General features: G+C 37.0%; 1 protein-coding gene across 3 annotated transcripts in view; it reads right to left on the reverse strand.

Annotated features, from left to right (window-relative positions):
* The window catches only part of MAP3K20 (mitogen-activated protein kinase kinase kinase 20), a 224619-nt gene that overhangs the window by 63081 nt on the left and 145909 nt on the right, over nt 1-15629 (reverse strand). For all 3 annotated transcript variants that reach the window (XM_004375500.1, XM_023730563.1, XM_004375501.2), the window contains exons 9-10: nt 15362-15436; nt 9600-9706 (exon numbers count right to left, since the gene is read on the reverse strand). In XM_004375500.1, coding sequence (XP_004375557.1) covers nt 9600-9706; nt 15362-15436 — 182 coding nt within the window. The remainder of the gene's footprint in view (nt 1-9599; nt 9707-15361; nt 15437-15629) is intronic.

Raw genomic sequence — 15629 nt, forward strand, 5'->3', positions numbered from 1 at the left:
GTGCTGTCACAGTATAGGGAAAGCAATTAGGGCCACATAACAATGTGTGTATAAATTTTTGTGTAAGAGACTAACTTGAAATGTAACCTTTCACTTAAACTACAATAATAAACAACAACAAAAAAGAGGTGGTGGTTATACTATGAGGGCTTCTCAACTTGCCTGATACTAAGAATTACCTGGGCAGCTTGTTTAAAAAACAACAACAAAAACCAGATTCCTAGACCCTTAGGTAGAGTTCATGATTTAGTAGGGATGGGTGGAGCCTAAGAATTTCCATTATTTAATAAAAGACCCAGGTAATTTTTACAGTCAGGCTAGTATGGGAAACCCTGGGCCATGCGAACTCTAAGGTTCTTTTGAGCTCTAATAATCTTTAAAGAACGTTTCTTCCTTAGCCTCTAAAGCCCAACCAACCTCACCACTTGGGATAATATGCATAGTTACAGAAGCTTGTCCCTTATAGAAATTGAAACTGGCAAAACGGTTCAGCACAAACTTTTTTTCTCCTTCAGGGCTGTCACAAAGTTTAAGTTGAAATTTATGCTTTGAGAACTGGAAGTTCTTTCCCTTGAGATTTTGGAGAGCCTGTGAATAGAGCAACAATGAGAAAGAGATAGAGAGTAAGAGAGCACGTGAGGGCGGGAAGGGAGGAGAGGGGAGGCCTGGAGAAGGCACACAGAGAGAAGGATGCAGAAGAAGAAGAAAGAAAATGGAAACAGGTGACTATTGTAGGTTAGCTGCTCCAGGTACCAAGGAGACACACCAGCACTGTAGACTTACAATCCTAGTTGAGGCTTTGACTATGGAAGGTAGGAGCCCCCAGATCTAAGTTAATGAGTGTATGTAACCAAACACTGCCTTTTAATTTCTAGGGAAAGTCGAATAAGTGCCCAGCTTAGTCCCATGTCTTTGCAGATGGGAACTAAAGGAATGAAACAAAAAGGTTCTGAGTATTAATTGGCAAAATCCAATCTGGGGAATTGGAGGTATTGAGGTGTGCGTGGCTTTGGGCCCAACAATTTACTCCCCTCGTTGTCTGAAAAGTGCCTCAAAACAAGTGAGGCAGCAATTAAGTATAAAAAGTATCTGCTATTGTTATTGTTACGTACCCTCAAGTCGGTTCCAACTCATAGTAACCCCAGTAAATGGAAAGAAACATTGCCCAGTCCTGTGCCATCCTCACAATGGTTATGGCTTAAGCCCACTGCTGCAGCCACTGTGTAAATCTATCTTGTTGAGATTCTTCCTCTTTTTCACCGACCCTCTACCAGGCAGGATGTCTTTCTCCAGGGACTAGTCCTTCCTGATAACATGTCCAAAGTACATGAGATGAAGTCTTGTCATCCTCACTTTCAAGGAGCACTTCCGATGTACTTCTTCCAAGACAGATCTGTTCATTCTTCTGGCAGTCCATGGTATATTCAATATTCTTCACCAACACCATAACTCAAAGGCATCAATTGTTCTTTGGTCTTCCTTATTCACTGTCCAGCTTTCACATGCATATGAGGCAACTGAAAATACCATGGCTTGGGTCAGGTGCACCTTAGTCCTCAAAGTGACATCTTTGCTTTTTAACATTTTAAAGAGGTCTTTTGTAGCAGATTTGCCCAATGCAATGCATTATTTGATTTCTTGACTGCTGCTTCCATGGGCACTGATTGTGGATCCAAGTAAAATGAAATGCTTGACAACTTCAATCTTTTCTCCATTTATCATGATGTTGCTTACTGGTCCAGTTGTGACGACTTTTGTTTTCTTTATGCTGAGATGTAATCCATACTGAAGGCTGCGGTCTTTATGTTCATCAGTAAGTGCTTCAAGTCCTCTTCACTTTCAGCAAGCAAGGTTGTGTCATCTGCATATTGCAGGTTGTTAATGAATCTTCTTCCAATCCTAATGCCTAGTTCTTCTTCATATAGTCCAGCTTCTCAGATTATTGGCTCAGCATACAGACTGAATAAGTATAGTGAAAGGAAACAACCCTGATGCACACTCTTCCTGACTTTAAACCATGCAGTATCCCCTTGTTCTGTTCAAACAACTGCCTCTTGGTCTATGTACAGGTTCCACACGAGCACAATTAAGTGTTCTGGAATTCCCATTCTTCACAATGTTATCCATAATTTGTTATGATCCACACAGTCGAGTGCCTTTGCATAGTCAATAAAACACAAGTAAACTTCTTTCTGGTATTCTCTGCTTTCATCCAGGATCCATCTCACATCAGCAATAATATCCCTTGTTTCATGTTCTCTTCTGACTCCAGCTTGAATTTCTGGCAGTTCCCTGTCGATGTACTGCTGCAACTGCTTTTGAATGATTTTCAGCATAATTTTACTTAAGTGTGATATTAATGATATTGTGTGATAATTTTTGCATTCTACTGGGTCACCTTTCTTTGGAATGCACACAAATACGGATCTCTTCCGGTCAGTTGGCCAGGCAACTGTCCTCCAAACTTCTTGACATAGATGAGCGAGCACTTCTAGTGCTGAATCCGTTTGTTGAAATATCTCAACTGGTATCCCCCCAATTCCTGGAGTCTTGCTTTTCGCCAATGCCTTCAGTGCAGCTTGGACTTCTTCCTTCAGTACCACTGGTTCCTGATCATATGCTACTTCCTAAAATGGCTGAACGTCGACCAATTCTTTTCGGTACAGTGACTCTGTGTTTCCTTCCATCTTCTTTTGATGCTTCCTGCTTCATTCAATATTTTCCCCACAGAATCCTTTGATATTGCCACTGGAGGCTTAAATTTTTTTTTTTTTTTTCAGTTCTTTCAGCTTGAGAAATGCTGAGCGTGTTCTTCTCTTGGTTTTCTAACTCCAAGTCTTTGCACCTTACCTTACTTTGTCTTCTCAAGCTGCCCTCTGAAATTTTCTGTTCAGCTCCTTACTTCCTCAATTCTTCCATTCGCTTTAGCTACTCCACATTCAAGAGCAAGTTTCAGAGTCTCTTCTGATGTCCATTTTGGTCTCTTATTTCCTTCCTGTCTTTTTAATGACCTCTTGCTTTCTTCGTGTATGATATCCTTGATGTCATTCCACAACTCGTCTGGTCTTTGCTCATCAGTGGTCACTGCGTCAAATTTATTCTTGAGATGGTCTCTAAGTTCAGGTGGGATATATTCATGGTCATACTCTGGCCCTCGTGGACTTGTTCGATTTTCTTCAACTTCAGCTTGAACTTGCATATGAGCAATTGACGGTCTGTTCTGCAGTCAGCCCTGGCCTTGTTCTGACTGATGATACTGAACTTTTCCATTGTCTCTTTCCACAAATGTAGTCGATTTCATTCCTCTGTATTCTATCTGGTGAGATCCATGTGTATAGCTGCCGTTTATGTTGTTGAAAAAAGGTATTTGCAATGAAGAAGTTGTTCATCTTGCAAAATTCTATCATGCGATATCCTGCGTCATTTCTATCATCAAGGCCACATTTTCCAATTACCAGTCCTTTGTTTCCAACTTTCGCATTCTGATCATCAATAATTATGAAGGCACCTTGACTGCATGTATGATCAATTTCAAACTTCAGAAGTTGGTAAAAATCTTCAATGTCTTCATCTTTGGCCTTAGTGGTTGGTGTGTAGATTTGAATAATAGTCATATTAACTGGTCTTCCGTGTAGGTTTATGGATATTATCCTATCACTGACAGTACTGTACTTCAGGACAGATCTTGAAATGTTCTTTTTAACAATGAACGTGATGCCATTCCTCTTCAATTTGTCATTCCCGCCATATCAGACCATATGATTGTTAGATCTGAAATGGCCAATACCAGTCCATTTCAGCTCATAATGCCTAGGATTTCGATCTTCAAGTGTTCCATTTCATTTTTGATTATTTCCATTTTTTTGGAGATTTGTACTTCGTACATTCCACCTTCCGATTATTAACGGATGTTTGCAGGTGTTTCTACTCATTTTGAGTTGTGCCATATCAGCAAATGAAGGTCCCAAAAGCTTGACTCCATCCATGTCATTAAGGTTGACTCTACTTTGAGGAGGCAGCTCTTTCCCACTCATATTTTGAGTATCTTCCAACCTGAGGAGCTCATCTTCTGGCACTATATCAGACAATGTTCTGCTGCTATTCGTAAAGTTTTCACTAGCTAATTTTTTCAGAAGTAGACCACTAGGTCCTTCTTCCTAGTCTTAGCCTGGAAGCTCCTGTCCACCCTGGGTGACCCTGCTGGTATTTGAAATACTGGTGGCACAGCTGCTAGCATCACAGCAACATGTAAGCCACCACAGTAAGACAAACTGACTGCTATGCCACCTCAAATACCAATATTCTGTTCCCTTTATTGGTGTTATTTGGGAATTATAAAACGATATAAGTAAAGTCTCACTACAATTCTAAAAGAAAGGCGCTAGATAAGAAACCTTTCAGAATTATGGCTGTATCATAATTCACTCCTGATATTTCTGACAAAAAATATCATGCCCATTCACAAATAAGTTTGTTTTTATTTTTAAAAGGAACAATGAGGGGAAAAAACCAGTGTGGAAAACTCTAGGTTAAAGTTTTGCTGACAAAAAAAAAAAAAAGCAGCATGAGCCATCTCCACTGAAAGACAGTCGGAGGGAGACAAAAGGAGGCAGCAGAGCTGGGCACACTCAGTGGCGAGATGGCGGCAGCCTGGACTGCTTGTGTGTAAACTGCTTCTGCCAAGTCCCCAACTCTTCTGCCAGCAGGACTGATCTCACTGATGTTCTTTTTGATCCAGGTAAATGGCCAACAAATTCTATTTCACTTGTAATTTAAGCCAAGGATGCATCTCAAGTTCCAGCTCTAGGAGCCCACTGTGATTTTGAGCCCTTCTGGGAAATAGATCAACATTAAGTAAGCTGAAAGCTGTGACACAGAGAAAAACAAACATGGGAAGAGTGAACATTCTTCCTCAGTCCATCTCCTCAGGCCTAACTTCCTAGCTCCCTCCCTTCAACGCCCCAGGATCTGACAGCAGTGCTGGAGGTTATACCGTAAGAGTAACCAAAACCCGGTGAACAGCATCAAGACAGCCGCTGCCCTTGCTGTTCTCTTTATTTTGGTTGATGTATTGTTTTGCATCAGATGCATTTGTTGATGCATTTATATATCTTCCTGTTATAGAAATATAGATTTTAAAGTATTTGGGTGATGAAAATAATGGTTTTTTCTTAAGCTAAATCCAGCCAAGTTCGAATTCAACTAGTATCAATTTTCCATATGTCAAAAACAGGCAATGAACTGTAATTATCTTTTTCCATTAGGAACAAACTTACTGTGAAATAAAAGGTCTATTTGTAAAAAAAAAAAAAAAATTATATAATCACATGACAAATATACATGTATTAAATTTCATATTACATATTAAATTACATGATTTGTGCTAACATCCAAATTGCAAGGGTCAGAGTTTTTCTGATCTCTGTTTGTTGTTTTTAAGAATGCATGTCATGGTGAGGATACTTTGATCACCAAGGAAGAACACAATCAACAAAATGTTTTGCCAAGAGACACAGACCCGAACTTTCCATCACTACACCACACAGCTCACTTAGTGCAGATTACCACATAGGTAATGAAAACTGAAAGCATGGATGAAACACGGATAAAAGCAAGATGGTACATTTTCTGTTTTTAATGCTCTTTTGCCATTACTGCTAACACGTCAATAAGAGAAACAGGCTGAGGATCTGAATGACAAGGTAATGTCTGACATTCTAGATTTCTTTCCTATCATTTAAGAGGTCAAAGGAAAAAAATCTAGTTTATGTGATTTTTTAGTAAACTAGTTTTTAAAAGAATTCTCAGAATCATCTTTCATTAATTTTCTAAAACTAGATGTTCTATCTTGTAAAGGAAACTCTACCAGAAAACAATCATTTGCCAGAAATACCAGATCAGGACTGCAATCAGACTTCATCGTGATTCTAGTTTACTAAAATACACTTTGGATCTTAGTCACATGGTTTCAGACACCAGACAAAAGCTGGAGAAAGAAAAGAGTCATTTGAATGTGCTATCCTTTGTAACTCGGATAGATACAGATACATATTTGAAATATCCAGATAACCTGACAAAACACTTACTGCTTTTCGGCACTTGGCATATTAATAGAAAGATATCTTTTTGCCTTAATCAAATCGTACAATGATCATGTCTTGTAATATTTCTCTTAGATAAAAAGGGATCTAGTCAAGTGAATACTGCTAATGAGTAGATGGCATGACATTGGCCACTAGGCGACTGTTTGCCCTTTACTAAAATACATCAATGCATTCTATCTTTTTTTCCCATTTTCTACTACCCATCTTAATCCCTTCTTTTCTTCTTGAAACATTTTTTTCTTCTTCTTGAAACATTTAAAAATTATCCAACTAATCCAGGTTTAAAGTGGAAAAAATACAAAATAAAGACATACAAATATAAAATATTCTCCATAATCCCATCACGTAGTAGAACACTGACCTTTTGATACTTTTCTCTAGGTACACATATGTATACATGTAAGTATATATTTCTTTGAAGAAAATGGAATTGTTCTAGACATACTGGATTGTAGCCTGTATTTTTAAATTGTTTATCATCAATAGCAATTCTTCTAATAAACACAGATGTGTACCATCATTAACAGCTCTGTATTATTCCATATATAAGAATATCAGAATTTTTAAAAACCGTTTCTCTTTTACTGCACTTTTTGTCATTTCCAGTTTTATAATTTTAATCACTACTGTAATGAACAAGCATCCATACATTCTTGAAAACATTCCCATTTATTTTCTTAGGAATAAAATGCTAGGGGTAGAATTTCTGGAACAGAGAATATGAACATTTTTAGGGCATCTGATCTATACTGCTAAATATCCTTCAGAAAGGTAGTATGTTCCCACCAGCAATGTATGAGAAAGCCTGTAACAATGGATATTTGCATAACATAAAATAAAGCAATTATGTTCCCATGTATTTATTTGATTGCTAAATGAGGGTGAATATTTTTTCATATGTTTACTGGCCATTTGATTTCTTCTTTTGTGAAATGCCTTTTCATGTCCTTTAATAGAATTTTTTAAATTAAAATGTTATTTAAAAAAAAATATTGTATTTTCAGTGAAAATTTACACAACAATAAAATGTTAAAGACAGTAATCCTTTGTCTATCACAGTGGTTTTCAAGCGTGGTCTGGGGACCCATGAGACCTTTTCAAAGGATCTGCGAGGGTAATTTGTTTTCAAAAGAACACTAAGACATTGTTTGCTTTTTCTACTCTCATCTTACAAGTGTACAGTGGAGTTTTCCAGAGGCTTCTCGACATGTGATACTGCAACAGGCTGAATGCAGAAGCAGGATTTATTATTGTTTTGTAAGGGAATCAATTAATAAATATATAAACATTTTCTTAGCTTTAATTTCTAATATGGCAAACACTGATAGATATAACCCATTAAAACAAGTGCTCTTTGGGGTCCTCAATAAATTTTAAGACTGTAATGGACTCCTGAGACCAAAAAGTTTGAGATCTGCTGATCCATTATATGGTGGGGCGGGGGGGAGTTGCAACAGTATGTCATTTGTCTTGGAAATGTATTTATGATGGGTAGTCCTTTTGACCATACAGAAGCTTTAAATTTTCATATAGCAAACTTTCCAACTTATCCCCTATGTTCTTCTGGTTTTGTTGATGTACTTCAAAAGACTCCTTATCTCAAGGGTATTAATAGTAGCATTAAAATCCTACCAATCCTTTGGATAACAGATCAAATAGCATTTCTTCAGGGAATTATTTTATTATATCCTCAGACTACCAGTTTCATGGTTATATGCTCTAAGGCATCCAGTACTTCTCCGTCATAATACTTACCAAAATAGTAATTAAATAATTACTTGTATATTTATATTTAGTAGTTTATATCAGACACTCCTGCTGGAGAGCTCTGTGTGTGTTGGGTCTGTTCTGCTCATCACTACAGCCCAACACCCAGTATGGTGCCTTTCACCAGCAGAGGTTCAGAGAATATCTGAATGAATGAATGTAAGGAGTACATTTATCATAGCAAACTAATTAACTTACATATTTATATTCTCTTGTATAATATCATAATATCTTTTTATAGGATTACCACCAGGTATTTTCTTCTTCCCCAAATATTTAGTGAGCAACTTCTGTGTTCAAGATACATTCTAGAAGCTGTGGGTAAAGACATGAACAAGGTAGACTGTCTGTTCACCAAGACAGAGATTAAACAACCCACTACAGAATTACTTATTAATTCCAATAGCTGTACAGGCCATGGGGAGATGCTCTCAGAGCACACGGCGTGGGACCTGATCTGGCCTGGTTCAGGAAACACTGTTCTCTGAATGACGACACAATCTAAGGTGGGGTGTGGGCAGATGTCAGGGGTGCTGTGCAGCTGAAACAGGTTGAGTTTTAAACAGAGAACACTGAATCTGCAAAGACCCTGAATGTGGAAAAAACATGCATCTGTTGAAGGACTGAAAGAAAGCCAGAAATTAAGGAGCAGAGTGATGCTTCTGAGAGGGGGCTGGTGACGTCCGAGTACAAAGGGTCTCAGGAGTTTTGTTAAGTATTTTCGTCTTTGCCTTAAGAGTAAGGGGAACTCGTACATGGTCTTTAAAGAGGAATAATTTGATTTGACCTGCTCTGATCCCTTCCTGTATAAAACAAGCATTTCTTACATGTTTTGTTTTAATTCTTTCAGCCCAGAAAAAAGTCCCTCATTGCTAGATTCAAACTTATAGTCTCACTTTTGTATCCCTAAATAAAAATTCTTTTAACTCACTGGTCCTAGATAGATATATCAAAAGAATGAGAGTAAATAAGGTTATTGTAAAACACCAAACAGGAAGTCCAAAGAAACGTCTAATAATAGAAGTAAACAACTCTAATTTTCAAAGTACATGCAGTACTCACTGGGAATCAGCAGATGGCGCAAGGTGTCACGTTACTGCCATGGCCATCAGGAACAGAGATGAAGTTACTTAAAATCTCTGCTGAGTCAGGGGAGGAATAATGTCAGCTTCCAAACACGCTGTTTATATTTATGCACCATGTGACCTGGCTCAATCACTCTACCCTGGGCTTGCTTTTTCCATGCACACAATTCCTTCATTATTAAGTTTGTTTTTACACTTGAGAAAGTTTAACAGGATTTATAACATTAGATGTTTTCTTTTAAAAAGTATTTGTATACTCTCCCTACCTCCTCCATCAGCAGATACAGTACTCTGTAAATTTCAAGGCAAATGGTATTTTTCTGTCCCGAAGCCAAAGCTTCTTAACGCGCGTATATACAGAGAAATGTCTGGTAGCCATCTTTTGTCTCAGAAGATACAACTGCAATGTTCTCTCAAATACTCAGCCGTATGATAAGGCAACAAACATACAGGAACACTATTTTTTTGCTTACATATGAAATGGAAGACTTATTTGATGTCCAAAACAACAACAAATCAAATTTCTAAGCTTTTCTTAGAAATCAGGAGTGCCATCAAGCTGTGTGGTTCTCTGCATACTGAAGCTACTCACGGTCCTTTAGAGCCGAAGGCTATAACTCCAGTCAGTACCATGGGTACCTACCTCCACTCTGCCTTGTTGTGCAGGAATGAGTTACACTGGTCAGGGAGGCTAGCGTCATTTGACATGGACTCCAGAATTGAAATGATTTGTTTAAACGATGGCCGTTTCTGAGGAAGAGAAAATAAGTAATCACTTGTTGGGACTTGAGAAAGCGGATCCTTAAGAGAAAACGTAGATATCAAAATGCATAGTAATAAGCTTTACTCACTATAATAAAATAAAACATGATACAATGCTCTGATTTAGTTACTTTATAACCATCAATTAGATAACTCAGGTTTAGGGAACCGTACTCTTTACTTTCAATCAATTCGTAAGAACAGACTTAGATGTTTTTCTATCTCGTGACCCAAGGTTGGGATAATGAAGGCTATTCTCTCTAGGTAATTCTCTACCCAATTCTCTTTTGGATACAACTAAAGACTCCTAAAAAGAAAACGTAACACCTTTAATAAAAATATATCTTTGTGATAAAGCAAGTACAGTTGGCCCTCGGTATCCCCAGGTTCTGCATCTGCGGATTCAACCAACCATGGACTGAAAATATTCAGAAAAAAAAAGAGGTCCAAAAACCATAACTTGAATTTGCCACTTGCTGAGCACTTCGCTGAATCCACACGAGTGAAGTGATGTGAAGTATACCCTGCTGTAGCCTCCCACCATTTCATGGATCCTCAGTCTCTCTCTAGCACTCCATGTTGGAGCATTGTTCACCTCAACTCTTGTCATTATTCCCTAAACAATACAGTACTGTATAACAACAATTTACATAGCATTTACATTATATTAGGTATTATAAGTAATCTAGAGATGACTTAAAGTATACAGGAGGATGTGCATAGGTTATATGCAAATACTACGCCATTTTATATAAGGGACTTGAGCATCTGAGGATTTTGGTACCCAATCCCCTGCAGATACTTAGGGACAACTGTATACTAAAAAGCTAATGGTAGTGTCTGGGTGGTGGGTATACCAGTGTTCACTATAAAATTCTTTAAATTTTCTGTATGTTTGAAAATTTTTATAATAAAATGTTGGGGGCAGGGGATCCATCCATCTATCAGAACAAATAGAATTTCCCTAACCAGTCACTCAGAAAAAAAATCCCCCAATTTCAAAGTCATCATAACTTCATTGTTTTTAGTGTTTATTCTACATTATAACTAGCTTTAGTGCTGAGAAACTGTAAGGTACTGTTCACTAGAAATTGAAAAAGCAGTGGTTAAATGTATTTCTCTAACTAGCAGTCTAACTACACTAGTCTATCTCTTGAGATTCCAGCCAAGGTTGAGACAAAAGGTTAAGACAAAAATGGAGAAAGGTAATAAAAAGATGATGCACATTCTCTCTCCTCATAATTATACCATTTCTGAACAAATTACAGTTGCAGCAATTAAACATGCATTTTAATTTGGGAGCACAAAAACAAGAAGGAACAATGCTGAGGTGGCATACTCGCTCTTAGGCATTGAGTGCTTCCTACCTTGTTAAGAAAGGCAATTTTTCCATTTCTCAGCGATATAAAGCTGGGGTATTTATTCTGAGTTCTGCCATTTTTCTACTCGTCTAAGGGCATGCGTGTGTGTGTATGTGTTTTAACAAGAGGGCTTAAGTTGCTAAATGTCATTAACGCATATTATGTCTTCTAACACCAAAGAGAAAAACACCTTTAAAAACTTGAAAAATATTGTTTGTCTTCTTTTGACTTTGTTCCTATTTCAATTTTTCCCACCATATGTCAGGTTGCAAAAGGAAAAATCTTTTAATTGTTTGCACAGGAACTAATTATATCACCAATAATGGCTTTCCATTTTTAATGCAAAAGCAGCAGAAGAAACTAATGAACTTTTAAGGAATAATATTTTCCCCTATGTTTAATCATTCCTGAAATAAGATGAAAGTTTCTTAACTGGATGCAAGCATCCCCAGAAAAATCTAAATTTTATCATTAGAATAGGCTCTTAGATGGCAATTATCAAAGTGAACATTTGAAAAGAAACAACAATGTAGAACTTTGTGGTAATATGTAGTATGAGTATTCTGGTTACAGAATACAACATTTGTTCTAGGATCTCATGTAAATTCCTTTGAAAGGGTTTAGGTTCCTTTCAGTAGCATTACATAAGCTTTGTTTATTAAAAAAATTCAAAACTAGGACCATTTATAAAGTATATATTACCTATTTGTTATCTTCATTTTATAGATCAGGGAAATTAGTTTCAGAAATTCTGCACTGCTCAGATGCGCACAAGAAGCAAGTTATATAGCCACACTAAAATAAATTTCCTGAGAGGTACATCTTAGTTCTCTCAATTGATGTACAGAATAATTCATGCAGAAATTGCTGCATTTGACCCAGTGGTCATGTTCTTAAACTATAGCACACGGCTTTAAAATCTTTTATTATGCAAGGGTAAGATATTATTTTTTATCAAATTCATGGTTTTAGCTATTATTTTTTCCTTATTTAGAAATGTCATTTTAGAACATGAGTCAATACTCATGCTTCCTTCTTTCTTCAACAGAATATTTTGACCACTTCCTGCAAATCACTGGAATGACCTCATGTTTACCTATTACTAGCATTCTCTTGTATACTTTTCTGCCTCTTCATTGCAAAAGAACACTTTTCTATAGATGGGCTGAATATTTTCATCAATGTATTAATACTCTAGAGTCTAAGGACTAAAAAAAAAAGAGAAAATGTTTTAACCAACTATTGCTCTACAAGGATGGAGCCCTGGTGGTGCAGCGGTTAAGAGCTCAGCTGCTAAGCAAAAGGTCGGCAGTTCGAATCCACCAGCTGCTCCTTGGAAACCCTATGGGGAAGTTCTACTCTGTCCTATAGGTCACTACGAGTCGGAATTGACTTGACGGCAACAGGCTTTGGTTTGGTATTGCTGTGCATATATGCACAGGTCTGGCACCAACTTCTGGATGAACTGTTATATATGTCTAGCAAGAGAAGATGTCTCTCTTAGGAAATTTATCTTGGTGTGGTACTTCAGTCAGCAACATCAGAGCACCTACTTTACTAAACTTAGTAAGGTGCTATTGGGAAACATATAAAAACTAGCTCTGTTTCCTCATAGAGCTTGGAATCTATTTAGGAAGAAAAGATATTTTAAAAAAATTAATGGTTTAAGGCAAGGCAGTAGCCCAGATTGTAAGAGCTATGATGGTTTAGGAAAAGGAGTACTAAGTATCGGCTGGGGTAAACAGAGTAACCAAGAAAGGCATAATTCTGTAGTGTTCAGGAGGGAAAAGAAAAAAAGGAAAGAGCATGTTTAGGGTAGGAAGGTATGTATAAAGTATGTCTAGAGGAGATCAGCATGTGAGAGAGAGAGAGAGCTGGAAATGTGGACTGTGGCTGAATGTATAATTAAAGCTTACAGAGGGCATGTATTAGTTTTATTAGAATAAAATGTCATGGATTTAGGTAATAAAAACCAACCTTGAAATTTTTTTCATAGTTCATGTGGCTAGAACATAAGATTTCTTTGGTTCTAAAGAAGGGTCGCTATGAGTTGGAATCAACTTGATAGCAAAGGGTCAATGGGTCAGTTCTACACGTTCAAGACGTAATACCCAAACCTCATGGCATCAACACTGGGCCTAATGTCTTTGTTGTATGAGCTGCTTATACTATCATTTAATTAATGAAACTTAAATGTATATTCTTAGAATTCTAATTAATATAGTACAGAGTTCCCAATGAAAAAATTCAAAACCTGCTCTGCATACTGAAATATAATTACAATTATACAGGTCTAATTACATAAATCTAATTCAATGCAAATCATTTTAGGTGAAATTTTTATTTAAACGTCAGAAACAAAAATATCACCAAAATTACTGGTATATGCCACAATGGACATATAACTGGTAGAGCAGGGAAAGGGTAGTGCCATACCATTTTAACAGTATAAAAGTTGTAAAGGCAAGCTTGCAAATAGTTGCTTATAGTTTCTACTAGATTAGTCGCAAAGTGCAGGCATTTCTTTTTATACCTGAAAATTCCTACATTCTGCAAAATCATACACTGAAAATATTAGGGTCTGAATGAGGCAGACAGAGAAGACCATTTAAAACCTATGCAACTTTGTCATAGAGCATTATTAAAACAGTAACAACCCTAAATAAAAAAAATCAACACAGTTAAAAAACAGTTTAAATTATTTAATAAAAAAGAATACTAAGTAAAACGGGGAAGACAGTTTGATGATCAGGAGTCAAAGCAAAGGTCGAGGCTGCTGGTTATAAGGGTAAAGGCAAAATGCACACAACTGGGGAGAACCAGCAATAAACTCTTCCAAGACAAAGCACAGTCCAGGCCAAGCCAAAAAGGAGCGTGTAGGGTGAATGGGCTTCACAGTATTATATTCCTTGCTGCATTTGGCTGCATTATTATACTTTACATTCAGCTTGTCTTACTTGGTAGTGCAATGTGATGGGAAAAACTATGTATCAATCAACATGAATTCTCTGTTATATTAACATAGTTTCCATATGCACAAATTTTTTATGAGTTATTCACACTACAGAAACGTTACAGAAGAAGAGACTACATGTTATAACCATTCACGCTTCTTGGGGTCAGGTTGGAACTGGGTTTAAATTAAGGAAGAAATTCCATTGTTAACTCATTCTTTTATGGTCTCTATTTAAAAGGTTAGTTTTATTCCCTGTAGTACTTCTATTTCCATGAAAAATTGGATAGATTTGCACTATAAAATTTTAGTCCCTTTCTTGAGTGTAATTGCTTTCTTAATCGAATGTTGAATCTGTGAGTCTTTTTTACTTTTTGACTTTTATTATGGAAAGATTCAAACATACACAAAAATAAGAGAGGACAATATAACGAACCTCCATGTACTTATCACTCAGCTTCAAAAATGATCATGGCCGATCCTGTTTAATCTATACCCTCATCCATTTCCCTCTACTTTATTTTGAAGCAAATCCAAGACTACCCTATCATTTCATCTGTAAATATTTCCATATGTATGTGAGTCTTTTAAAATGATCTTTGCAGGGAAAGGAAACGGTCCATTCATGCTCAAATGTGATAACCACATGAAAGCCTAAGCTTTGGAGTTTCTCCAACTCTATTCTGACAGCTTAAAAAAACATTACTGGAACTGAACAGGGAGTATATATCAGGATTCTCCAGAAGTGCTACTTATGCCTAGTCTTTGGTTTGAAAGGCAATATAGTGTAGTGGTTAAGAGCAGCGACTCATGCCAGACTGCTTGGCTTCACATCCACCCCATCACTTAGTAGCTGTGTAGCCTTGAGTTTATTACTTAACCTCTGTGTGCCGTGGTTTCTTCTTCTGCAAAATGGGGATAACAACAGTACCTATTTCATAGGGATATTCTGAGGAATAAATGAGTTAATATAGATAAAGTGTTTGAACAGTGCCTGGCATAAAATAAGCAGTTATCTTTATAATATGAAGGTGCAATAGTTATTTTTATAACATAAAGGTACAACAGTTATTATTCAAGATTTTAAAAAACGGACAAAATTATTTTTACTGAGTCAAGAATGCCAAACAGTGCTGTGAGAAAGGCCGCTACTGAGTTTCTGGAGAGCCAGGTAGGCAGATGTCAAAGGAAAGCCCTAACAGTCAACTAGGGGCTCACAGAAACAGCAATACAGCTGGGCTTTGTAACAGACTTTATTAACCCACATTATGAAAACTAAAAGCCAAACAAAGAAAACTTCAGAATCCTAAAAAATATATACATATATACCTTGGCATCAGCTTCCCAACACTGATGTAACAGTTCAGCAAAACTTCTGGGGCAACTGCTTGGAATGGTTAATCTCTACAATAGAGAGGGAAAATAAAATAAAAACCACAAGGATTTAGTCATTAAGGCAAGCAAATATTAACTGGGGCGGGGGGGGGGGGGAGGGTCACAAACGAGTTAATTTAAAAGTATAAACAGGACATGAAATTTAAAGCTTCCAATGACTGACCTATGACATGAGAGAATTTCTGTTCATATTCGTAATATC

The sequence above is a fragment of the Trichechus manatus genome, unplaced genomic scaffold (assembly GCF_000243295.1).
Source record: "Trichechus manatus latirostris isolate Lorelei unplaced genomic scaffold, TriManLat1.0 scaffold00037, whole genome shotgun sequence".
Taxonomy (NCBI): domain Eukaryota; kingdom Metazoa; phylum Chordata; class Mammalia; order Sirenia; family Trichechidae; genus Trichechus; species Trichechus manatus.